The sequence below is a fragment of the Stylophora pistillata genome, chromosome 5 (assembly GCF_964205215.1).
Source record: "Stylophora pistillata chromosome 5, jaStyPist1.2, whole genome shotgun sequence".
NCBI classification, from domain to species: domain Eukaryota; kingdom Metazoa; phylum Cnidaria; class Anthozoa; order Scleractinia; family Pocilloporidae; genus Stylophora; species Stylophora pistillata.
Window position 1 is genome coordinate 23,307,053 of NC_142523.1, and position 12,067 is coordinate 23,319,119.

At 40.5% G+C, this 12,067-nt stretch overlaps 2 protein-coding genes and 1 long non-coding RNA gene across 3 annotated transcripts; 2 read left to right on the forward strand and 1 right to left on the reverse strand.

Annotated features, from left to right (window-relative positions):
- The first annotated feature begins 460 nt into the window (after positions 1-460).
- LOC148730896 (uncharacterized) lies at positions 461-2,923 on the forward strand. The gene has a single exon (XM_088761869.1). The coding sequence runs from the start codon at positions 461-463 to the stop codon at positions 1,751-1,753; it is 1,293 nt and encodes a 430-aa protein (XP_088617995.1). The 3' UTR covers positions 1,754-2,923.
- A 707-nt stretch (positions 2,924-3,630) lies between these two features.
- LOC148730897 (uncharacterized) lies at positions 3,631-7,205 on the forward strand. The gene is made up of 3 exons (XR_016001444.1): positions 3,631-4,041; positions 4,162-4,227; positions 5,749-7,205. It is a non-coding gene; the product is annotated as an uncharacterized LOC148730897 (long non-coding RNA).
- Positions 7,206-7,474: 269 nt separating this feature from the next.
- Positions 7,475-10,543, reverse strand: LOC148730898 (putative skeletal organic matrix protein 5). The gene is made up of 4 exons (XM_088760587.1): positions 10,329-10,543; positions 10,109-10,157; positions 9,040-9,172; positions 7,475-8,194 (listed from the first exon to the last, which is right to left on the reverse strand). The coding sequence occupies exons 1-4, from the start codon at positions 10,471-10,473 to the stop codon at positions 7,679-7,681; spliced, it is 843 nt and encodes a 280-aa protein (XP_088616713.1). The 5' UTR covers positions 10,474-10,543; the 3' UTR covers positions 7,475-7,678.
- Positions 10,544-12,067: the final 1,524 nt, after the last annotated feature.

Consider the following 12,067-nt stretch of genomic DNA (forward strand, 5'->3'; position numbering starts at 1 on the left):
TAAGAGCAGTCCTGTATCAGTTGGTTTATGATATACGCTTGTTGTCAGGTGGCAACCGTTTTTCTCAATCATCATACCGAGAAATGGAAGCTTGTTGTTTTCAGCAATTTCCATTGTGAACTGTATGGCAGGATGGCATTCGTTCAATGTTGAAAGGAAGGCTGTTGCGGCTTGAATATTTGGCATCGTGGCTAATGTGTCGTCGACGTACCTTTTGTAGAAACTTGGTAACTTGTTGTTGCGATCCAGTTGTTCTTCAATGGAGCACAGGAAAACGTTTGCCATAAGGGGTCCCAGGGGCGAGCCCATGGCCACACCGTCCACCTGCTCGTAAAGTTGACCGTCGAACTGAAATAGCTGATCTTTGGTTGCTATTCTTAAAAGTTCGGTAAGACCTGTCTTTGTGAGGTTGAGACCATGCGTTTCATTAAACCAGTTGTTTTTAAAGGCTTTTTCAGCGATGATCTCAATAGTCTCGTCGAGTGGCACGTTGGTAAATAAAGCACATACGTCATACGTCATACGTCTCGTGTCGTATGACGTATGTGCTTTATTTACCAACGTGCCACTCGACGAGACTATTGAGATCATCGCTGAAAAAGCCTTTAAAAACAACTGGTTTAATGAAACGCATGGTCTCAACCTCACAAAGACAGGTCTTACCGAACTTTTAAGAATAGCAACCAAAGATCAGCTATTTCAGTTCGACGGTCAACTTTACGAGCAGGTGGACGGTGTGGCCATGGGCTCGCCCCTGGGACCCCTTATGGCAAACGTTTTCCTGTGCTCCATTGAAGAACAACTGGATCGCAACAACAAGTTACCAAGTTTCTACAAAAGGTACGTCGACGACACATTAGCCACGATGCCAAATATTCAAGCCGCAACAGCCTTCCTTTCAACATTGAACGAATGCCATCCTGCCATACAGTTCACAATGGAAATTGCTGAAAACAACAAGCTTCCATTTCTCGGTATGATGATTGAGAAAAACGGTTGCCACCTGACAACAAGCGTATATCATAAACCAACTGATACAGGACTGCTCTTACATTACCAGAGCCATGTCGATCAGCGTTACAAAAGATCTCTGCTGAATACAATGCTGAACCGAGCTTACCGCCTGTCATCAACGAAAGAATCTTTTACGAAGGAATGCCAGCATCTCAAGCGGATGTTTACTAAGCTTAAGTACCCAGTGAAACTCATCAACTCAGCTATCGCCTGGTACACGAGTTCTACGATCCAAAGCCGTCACGAAACCCCAACTGAACTTGACGCGGCTACACAAAAACCTGTCAGAATAACTTTACCATTTAAAGACCAAAAATCGGCCGACGCAGTAAGACATCAGCTGAAAGATCTTGGCCGGAAAATCGGAACTGACCTACAACCAGTTTTCACGAGTCGAAAGATCGAGGGAAAGCTCAAGATACAAGAAGAGAAGCCCGCTTTAATTAACCACCAATGCGTTGTTTACACTTTTAAATGTGATTCGTGCGATGCGGATTATATCGGTTATACCACACACCATCTTCATCAACGCATACAAGAACATAAAGCCTCCGTCATTGGCAAGCATCTGAAAGAAGCCCACGGTGTAGCGTCCACTAGCCTAGAGGAAATGTTTTCCGTTCTCAAGAAATGCCGCGGAAAAATGGACTGCCTAATTCACGAAATGCTATTCATTCGCGAACAAAAACCAAAGCTAAACACGCAGTCTGACTCAATACGTGCAAAAGTATTTATTTAAACATATACTGCACGATCGGACATGCTAAACACCAATAACAATGAACGCTCATTATTCTAATAAAGTTATCACATTTTATTTGTATATAATCTCTGAGCTACAATTTTACATCAGTTTTAACATTTTACTTGATAATGAGGTCATGCAGACTTCGAAACGTCGTAGTTTTTTACCGTTAATTTTTATTATCAACTGTCAAGATTGTTCCAGATATGCACTATGCGATAGTAAAATGTTCCCCATCCGGCACTCGACCTATACTTAAAGGGAATGTTTAATAGTTGAGAACTTCGAGTCACGCGCCCGGTGACCGTAATTCTTGTCGTAATTTGGTCGCAGAGGTAATGTGGGGCTTTACCGTTCATGCATTTAAATACAGTGACAGCGTCGCGGAAGAACAGCTGTTGTTTAATTGGGAGCCAGCGAAGATCTCCTAGTTCGGGGGTTATGTGCTCGAATTTCTTGGTTCCTGTAATGATGCGCGCGGAAAAATTCTGCACAGACTGTAATCCAGGAATATTTTTGTCTGAGGTGTTCGACCACACTGTAGGAGAGTACAGTAACTTGCTAAAGACAAGGGCATTTATTACTGTCACCAGTTGGTTACGGTCAAGAACATGTTTAACCCGACTAATTTGTGCGAGGCTAGATATACAAGATGAGGTAGTTTTTAAAACATGGTCGTCGAACGTAAGTTGCGGATCTAGAACAACACCAAGATCTTTGGCCGAAGATGCAAGAGCGAGATCTTTTCCGAAAAGGGACATTTTGATGTCGGGGAGTTTGGCAAACAATTGCTGACTTCCAAAGACTATGAGTTTTGTTTTGTCAGGATTTAAAAGTAGGAAATTGTTGAAGCACCAGTCGCGTATTAAAACAACGTCGCTATTCAGATCGCTCATAGCAGTCGTACGGTCACGCATCTTAAAAGAAATCTAAAGTTTGGTGTCGTCAACGTAACATTGTTAGACGTAAGAATAATCTTTCAAGTAATTTTTAAATCTATGTTTATCTCCTAAAATCAAAAGAAACAGTATTTTTGGGCGAGATTCTATACATCAAGTGGTCAATTATCCCATAAAGTGACGTTGTGTATCGTTTTTAGAAAGCCCCCTAATCTGTGGAACCTGTATTTAGCGGTCAACCTGTACTAAGCTGTCCTCTGTGGCTGAACTCTTAAATACAGGTTCGACTTTAGTTGTTGACAGCTGTTTGGAAGAGTCTGTTTTAATTCAGTAAACCAGCTCGAAAGCTAAACCAGCTCCAAAGCTAAACCAGCTCTAAAGTCAACTGTTGAAAGTACAATGTAGTTTTAACATTGAACACAATCCCAGTCATAATCGTGGTTCGTTAATCGACAATGTTCAGCAACGTGATAGTTGCTACCAGGATGTATTCGAGAACGCGGCTCTGGGGTATTTCTACAATTTACAAAAAAAAAAACATACTTGCATTTAAGCGTCAAATGCGTCACTAAACATTGTGCGAACTTGTACGTACTATTTTTGAGGATTCGTGTTTTTTTTTTAAATGGGGTGTTCGAAAACACAATTGACTACAAGAATGATCGGAGAGCAACTTCATAGCCTCGTGCTGCATCAATTGCTCTTCTGTTTTTCGTTTTCTCATTGACTAGACTATTTAAAAACGTTCACATGTTTTGAGGACCCCTTTCTCGGGCCCTTTTCTCAAGAAGGAGCCTCCCTAGAATTAAAGGAGCCTACTGGCCCCTGTTTGGCCAATTTCTAGAATAAACCCTCAATCTCCCGTCGATCGTTTTAAACAGTTATCTTTACTGTGTTTTTTCTCGTTTGTCAGACTTTCTCTTTCTTTTTCTTTTAAAACTGTTTTTCTGTGGTAAACAGATGTCACGAAGCTAAGAGAAGATTCCTGTTTTCCTCTTGAAACACTTTATTGGTCTGCGACATAACTTTACAGTGGTTTGTTAAACCTCAAAAAATCTCAAAAAATCTTTCGATCTCGAGCCTTAAATATATTAGCCGGTTACGTTATATCTCTTTCTAAAGCACTATTTTTAGCAGTAAGAACAATCCAGACGTTCATGACGGATATCCTTAAAATAACTCAACAGAATGTTCCGGAATAGAAAGAAGCTTCTAGCACAGCTAATAGGGACCTTAAGATACCCTGGACTCGGCCCAGGACGACGTCAACCGGAAGTAAATTCGCAAGATCTCAATTTTAATTTGCATAAATGTCACGCCACTTGACGACCACCACCTCAGTTGCGGCGGCGACGAAGTTTATTTTGGCGGCCTCTCAGAAAGGTGAGTCATTTTTCCGAATCCTTCCCTTAAATTTACAAGTTTTGCATAAAATTTACAGACATTATTATACACGAAATAGATTCCTAAACTGTCTGGTTCATTTTTGTTTTCATAATTCAGATTTACCGAGCATATAGAGGGTTTTTGTGTGAGCGTGAAGTCTTCAGAAAGGAATCTGAAAAGCAGGTAAATCTGGGTAAATATCCTCGGACAGTATTGCTTTATTTTTCATTTTAACCTTCATTTTTATCGTGTAAAATTAATCATTGGCAGTTAAGGACCGCTTCAGAAAATGATTTTGCTTTATTTATTTTATTTTGCGCAATCGTTCTTTGAGGTCAAATCTTTCGTACTCTTCATACGGTAATTCTAAGTTCTTTGAAAAGCTGCATTCATAGAGGGGCACGAATTCTCCGTCAGAAATGATGTCGGCCAAATAAGAGCCTGTTAAGAGCTCTCGGGCCTTCTTAAACGACGTCATAGCAGCAAAAACGCCTTATTCCAGCAGTTATTCTCTGACTGAATGTGTTTGTTGTTATTTGTTTCGGCGACCGCATCCAACACGCAAATCTTAAGGCTCGAATTTCCCGCGCAAAGCTGGCGGTCACGACCCATGCCCTCTCGGACGTGACCGCGTTCTTAAAGGCAGCCGCGTCCAGTATCTTAAGGTCCCTAATAACAACAGTGGTGTGGTAATTCATTGTTCTAAATTGTTCTCTCGATTTCTGGAAACTTCGTTACAACAGACCACGTAAAAGATTTCTTTGTGGAGTTTCTTATCAATGCCATTGAAAGCGCTGAAGATGATGAAGAGTTAGCGGAGACCTTTGTGCCTCTCATACTTGCATTTAACCAACACTTTGTTGGTAAAGAGATTCTGTTTTGTAGAAACAATAACAACTCCAAAGGGGGAGGGGTAGAAAGAGGCATTGCCCCCCCCCCCATTTTCATGCCTTACACAGTAAAAGTCTTCGTTTTAAATTTGATTTAAGATGAGAGAGCGTCTAGCTGTTGTTACAGAAGGAGGGACATGTTCATTCGTTCATAATCAAGAATATGTTCAACTATTTTACTTATCATTAAGATTTTGCCGATTATAAACGTCTTTCTTATTGTGTTTTTGGCAATCCCACCATGTTAAAAGACATTGAAAAGTAAATAATATGATTTTATCAACTTAATTGATAAATAAAAAATACCATGCCACCCTAGCGGGTACCTAAAGCTGACATTTTTAGCGCTAGCCCTTCGTTAAAGGGAGAGATGAAGGGCTGACGCTCCAAACGTCAGCTGTAGGAACTCTGTTCATTGGCTAATTCACCTTATTACAACTGGATCATTGGATAATGTAATTCAAGACTTTTTTATTGGCTTAGCCATTATGGTATATGAGCCCATATACCATAATCTACAAATATGGTAAGTGTACGCGAATTTTCCCTCAAGCTTGAGATGATTATAGCCAAGTGGGCGCTAGGCGCCTCTTTGGCTATCTATCTACGCGCCTCGTTGGCATCTCATATCCAACGCGCGCTCGTGGAATAGTTGTTAATTATCAACTCAGTTGATAAAACCCAATTAACCTGTAATACTTCCACCGACACGGCAGTACAGTTTCTTTAACTGAAACCTTTCCCCTCCATCCATTTTGTCTTAGATAGTAGAGATGAGTTTCCCAACTGAGACGAATTACTTTTTTTCCTATAGATGAGAACGGGGTACATATCATTACCACATCAAATCCTGTTGAATTCTAACTACAGGGAACACAGACATCAGGCCAGTGAACTCCTCAGTTATCTGACAAGAATCAGCAAGGAAGAAGAAAAAGAAGGCGAACAAGACAGACTTATTGCCCAAGAAATACTCAAACACTCGTCGAAATATTTCTAACTTTCAGTTGGGCGTCGGAAGGTAATCCGGGATAGCTTTGGTTTTGTTTTTCTTTGCTGTCTGATTGGTCCAGATAACTCACGTCACACTCTCAACCAATCAGATGCAAAACTGGAGTTAGTGACGTTTTGACTTCTCGCATTTTCCCGCGCCTCCCTTTATTTCGAGTTTTGAATGGCTCCTTGAGATAATTCCATTTCTTTGATCGGTCGATATGATCATTTGGTGTTGGCCTTGTAACAACCAAGCGAAGGGTCCTTTAAAAATGAATTTAAGCTTATTCGACTGTTTTAAGTATTTTTGCTGCGATGACTTTAAATTATAATTCGGAGCCTATTAGCAGAACACTCTGCAAGGAGATTCACTCCTTACACAAAAAGATGTTATATACTTAATGAAATTATTTCGAAGAGACGCCATCACTTTTAAAAAAGAAGTATAACTTTGGAATTGTAAGAAATCTGTTTGACTAGAGTGCACGCTTTTCTTAGAGAGCAGTCATCCTTTGTCACCTGTGAGGGGAGAGGAGGGTCGAAGGATTTTGCGGTTCACCATAACTTTTACGTGATCTCCTCTAGGGCTCTGTAGTACTATGATCCCCACTCATGGCAGTGAATTTTCTATGGCTCCCCTTCTGTACCCTGTTAGCCACGACTGATCCCCCCTCCCTTCCCCTTGAAAAGTATGTGATCCCAAAAATCCTTATAGCCCTCCTATCCCCGGCGAAAAATAATGACTGGATCCTCATTTTTACTCGTAGTTTTCTTTTGTATGAATCCCAATACCAGGTCGAGACTAACTCACTCTGCAGTCCCACTTGAGGTAATTCGAGTTCAAAATGATGGCGAAATTGTTTAAGAGAAAATTTACAGTTAATAATGAGAAGGCAACATCCTATGTTCACAATCTACGGATTATCCACTAGTCTCCTTCGACTAAATCTCGTCCGCAGAAGATCTAACACAACTGGCGCGAAAGGGAATTAGGTGACTTGCCTAAATACCTCTGCGACGGTGATTACCTTCGAAATCGTTGTTTGGTTTCATTAAGACGGTTAGCGGAAGAAAAATTGTATTGCAAAACTGGGTTAGTTTGAAATTGTGTTCTTCGGGAGGCAGTTGACTTAGTTTCTATCTAATTTCTTAAGAATTCAAACATTTTTATTAATCGCCTAAGGAGGGGTCGAAAGATTTTGGACGAGATCGCATGATTATGATGATTCTCATCTTCCAAACAGTGTGTTGGTGAAATAATTAAAGGGAAATGACTTATTGGCTGCTTCTTGGAGTAAGCGAGTTAAAATTTCATAGACAACACATTTTCGATTGTGCAATTGTAACACATCTACCGAGATATGATTTTGATTCATTGACCCACTTTTATCACATGATTATGATGATTCTCATCTTCCAAACAGTGTGTTGGTGAAATACTTAAAGGGAAATGACTTATTGGCTGCTTCTGGGAGTAAGCGAGTTAAAATCTCATGGACAACACATTTTCGATTGTGCAATTGTAACACATCTACCGAGACATGATATTGATTCATTGACCCACTTTTATTTTCCCTTCATTTCACAGCAAAAGCAAAAACCCACATAAAAAGTCCTCACTACTGAAATTAATTGCTCAATGGTACATGCAGCTTAACCCTTAATCCTTAACCTCGGGCAGACCATGTTGCTCAATGTTGCATCCAGCGTAGCCCTTCTTTTCCCTGAGCAGACCATATAGTTCAGCGTCTTTACTGAACGAAGATAAATCCGAAGGCGCTAATAGTTTGGTCTCCGTTGTCTCCGCCAAACCTAGCTACGTTTCCACACGGAACCTCGGCAAACGGTCCCCATCCCCCAAATCCGATTCTGGAATCAGGGGAATCGCACTCATTTTGTTCGTTGGCGATGATGCCAATTCGCATCTTAGGATTACTTTTTTTGTTCCCCTGCGTATTGAATCCTTCTCGATTGCAGTTTTGCTGGAGGGAGGCAGCAGGACCGACCAATCTCTTCCATGCATCACGACCCAGCGAAGTAGCACGATATTGACCATCAGCGATGAGAGCATACAGTGAGGCTGCTTTCTGATCCACTCGCAAGAACCTGTTTACGCCATTGACCTTCATGCCGAGACAGATTTTGGTAAAGGACGTGCTCCAGTAAGTTGGTAACAGGGTCTCCAAGTTGTCCAACCCAGTGTCTCCATTTTCAGGAGAGACTGAAGACCTGGAAGACCACGCGCTTGAATCGTAATTGAAGTTGTGCTACGGAAAAAAGCAATTTTCCAGTTAGTGTGGAAAGCAATGCGGGGCTTCACTTTGCTCCATGAATGCTCCCTCCAGCTCGCGCCAAACCCCTAAGCGGTCAGATGCTATTCTAGAGCAATTTTTATATGGGGGTCCAAATTAGTCAGGCCTTCCATTGGTTTTGCTTGCTTATTTCGCAATGTGATTAGTCTAGAAAACTCGTGCTTCTCTCGATCAATCAGATTTAAAACTAATACCGTACACGACTTCGTTGCCCACGTTTTTCCGCGCTTTGTGAAGTTTGATTGTTTCCACTATTAGCTCTTAATGGCTCTTCAGGATATTTCCTTTCTTCTGGTAGGTAATTTTGATTACTTTGGTTTTGGTTTTACGACACTCAATCGACTGAAAGGTGTCCCAAGGCCAACCAAGACGTAGTCACTCGAACCTTGTTTCTCTTTAGGGAGTTTGCTTTTTTTTTATTTTTTCTTTGAGTTCTCATTAGCTCTTCAGATTGTTTTCCTTTAGGATGATTGTCTCTTGTCAGTTACTTCAAAGACTCAATCGCAATGTGGGCTACAATTAAGAATTACATCCGTTTCAAAGTCTAAAAGGCTTAACCATGAATTGAAGAAAATTTCAAAGGGCATCCTTGCTAGAGGATTGATCATATAAAGCACCACAATATTTTTAAGATAGCTTAACGTGACATCTAGAGCAGTAACTCACTCAAGGAGACAATGTGATAGAAAAAAATGAATGAGAGAAATGAGAAGGGAGTCAAAGTTTTTATTCGATTAACTTGAAAAGCTACGGTCCTTTGAGTAAGTATAGTTATAAAACCTAAAACACGTCTGAAATACCTTTGCACCGTCAATCTTCATGACCAGCGTCCATCCCCCACCACCGCAGTCTCCAAGCTCCCCACTCATGGAACAGTACACAGGCAGATTTTGATTTCCTAGCTTGAGGTTATATGCCTTGTTTGGGCTGGCACTAATAAGAGAGCATCAGTGTGTAGCAAGCATTTAATCATACACCAATCTCGTTCCCAGGGACTTTTAAGGGAAAAGGCCCCAGTCAGTTCTGTCGCTGACCAGTTTTAAACGCGACTAGAATTTAAGACTTACATAAGTTTATTTTTGAGATATATCAAAACTTTAATTCATAAACAACAGAACTTGACCCCAAATAAGCCAATGAATTGCCTTGGTTATTTGACGTTTGAAGGTAAAAATGTGTTGCGTTTTTGACGGTTGTCGGTTGACACCGGGGAACTAAAGCTTAAAATTGTAAATTTTTTTTTGTATTCATTTCTAGTTAGCTGTAAAGGAGTAAGATAAAGTCTCGGTATCTATTTTTGTTCACTTCTTGTTATTAACGAAAAAATCAGATCTGAGGTTCCTTTTTCCTGTTTTTGCTGCCGTACGACCATGGGTTCAAAACTACTAACAGCGGTAGAATGTGACGTCAGTGTCGGAGAAATGAAACACTACTCTCATCACATGCAAATGCCGCACATTAGCGAAAAATTTGAATTCATCGGTCTTTCTTTTGCAAGTATGAGTGGTTTGAAGCCCTTCCAGTCTGAGCTGAATTATTTTCTTGGCCCTCGCAATGACTAATCACAAGTACCTCAGGGGCGAAACCATTCGATAATTTAACCTTTCGCTCAAAGGAAGAGAGGTGTGGGATTCCCAACTAACAAAAATTATTTTGTGTTCAAATTTTGGGAGAATGTTTCCCTGTGATCATGTGATCAAGGATCGAGAAAGTTGAAATATTATGTTTTTCTGTGCCTTTTTCCTTGTATATATCCCCCTTTTTTTCTTTTTTTTTTTCTCTTGCACAATTTTCTTTTAAAAAAGGATTTTTAGTACGTGTTTGCTACCCTCCCTCGCCCCGAAAATTTAACGATTGTTCATTACTTACCTGTCCTTGTCGTATATCTCCTTGCAGGAACTTGCGGGTTCAGTTGGCTCTGCGGGAACGAGAACAGCTATTAGGCAATCGACCATAAGGGGATAAATGAAACTATTCCTAACTATATTCAAGAAATATTTTAATCCAACCGAAATTGAGAACTGTTGGAGCAACAGAGCAGTGTAGCGGGTAATATTAAAACGACAGAAACGATTATTCTCAACCTTACCCGGTTTACAGCAGTCCTGTTTCTTCTTGATCAGGTCCTCAAGATCTACCAACTTGTCCATTATTTGCCTGCAGAACTTCTTTTTCCCGGCATCAGCGCCAATGGTGAGATAAACCAGAAAGATGAGTGCACAAAATTTCGGCATAGCTGCTGTTTTCTCACTCTTTCTTCAGTATTTCTTGAGTGCAGCGAGACTCGACGATAAGCGAGGAAGGTATAACAAACGTCAACTTATAAACACACGAATCGCCTCTAAGATTCACAGCAATTTCTCCCTACCTGAGTGCATACTCCAGCCAACGCTTTGTTGAGAGATTTTTTGCATTCATCAGACTTATTTTAAGAGGCTGTTTGTAGCAATTTTATTCAACCAACAGACCAATAACAATTCTGCTTAAAATAGTGATAATCGTGCTTTAGACGAAATTCGAATAACCATCGATACCAACGACAGGAGAGCGAGCGGAAGAAATGTCACTGTTTGATGTGTGGGCAGGGTAACTATGGCTTTTAAATTCAGATGAAGACCCCTCGTTCTGCTAAAAATATCGCAATCTCAAAATCTGGTTAGTCTTTTCCGGTAGCAAAATTATCTTTGTACTGCTTTGATTTCGGTTTCTTGGCCTGGGAGTTTTTTCTTCTCAATGTTCTCATAGTCTCAGATCTGCCATTAAATCCAAGGGTGTCGCTCAAATATGATTGCGCAACACACGGCTTAGAGCTATCTTTATACGTTGCGGAGGTCTCTGTTCAGGTGGACCCCCTGGCAATGTGCATGGGGCGCTTGTACATTTCTGCATACAAGGACCATGTACATCGAACACAAGAAAGAGCCGGATATGCATTTCTTTGTTTCCAGGATTTACGAAATAGCATTTCATTGCCTCAGTATTAATCTTAGTTATTCCATGGCCAAATCTAGTTACGTACGATCGCTCTCGTTTGAAAAACCTGTGACATAGAAGCTGATGTATCGCAAAAACCGACACACACAAGATTACAAGTAAATATCCTTTATTATTTCATTTCATTTCATTGTTAGAGCTTATTTTGAAACGAAGCCAACACCAATGGCGAGATAAACTGAACCAATGCCTTATTGTACAAAACTTAAATTCGTTGCCGCAGTTCCTTTGTCTTGACTACCTCCTAATTTTAACGAGACTACATGATAACTGGGGAGGCTATTGGAAACGCCAGGAAAAGATGTTCTTCGGGAAGTTATTAGTTTGGGACTGAGGCTAGATATTACTCTAACTTATTATATTTTTCTTAGCACTTGAGAGGTGGTATTATACAAATCCTGTGATCTGATTGGTTCCGAGAGCGGGCAGTATTCTCCCCTCTAGCCCGTTGACAGCGGTCGGTATCTGTTGCGTGTTGAGTCACCCAGCAAATCCTTAGCTTCGTAGCAATTTTTAATAAAAATCTATGACCTTGTGCGGCTAGTTTATAACATATTAGCCTCTTAATCAATTTCTGCCTTTTGACAAGTAAATATTGTGATAGAAACTTCTTTTTACATAGAGTTTTTCGAGCTCTGAAGGAGATCTAAAAACTAGAGATACCGAGCGTAGAAGAATAATAAAATTGGAAGAATCTTTGAAGGATTTGCAATTTCATCACAACCAAATGAGAAAAGGCAGCTCAAATTACTTGTCTAAGGTCTTGCGTGCAAAGACTGTTTCTTGCGAATCTATATCAAATACTTTTCTGATCGCGCGTGGTGATTAAAGATT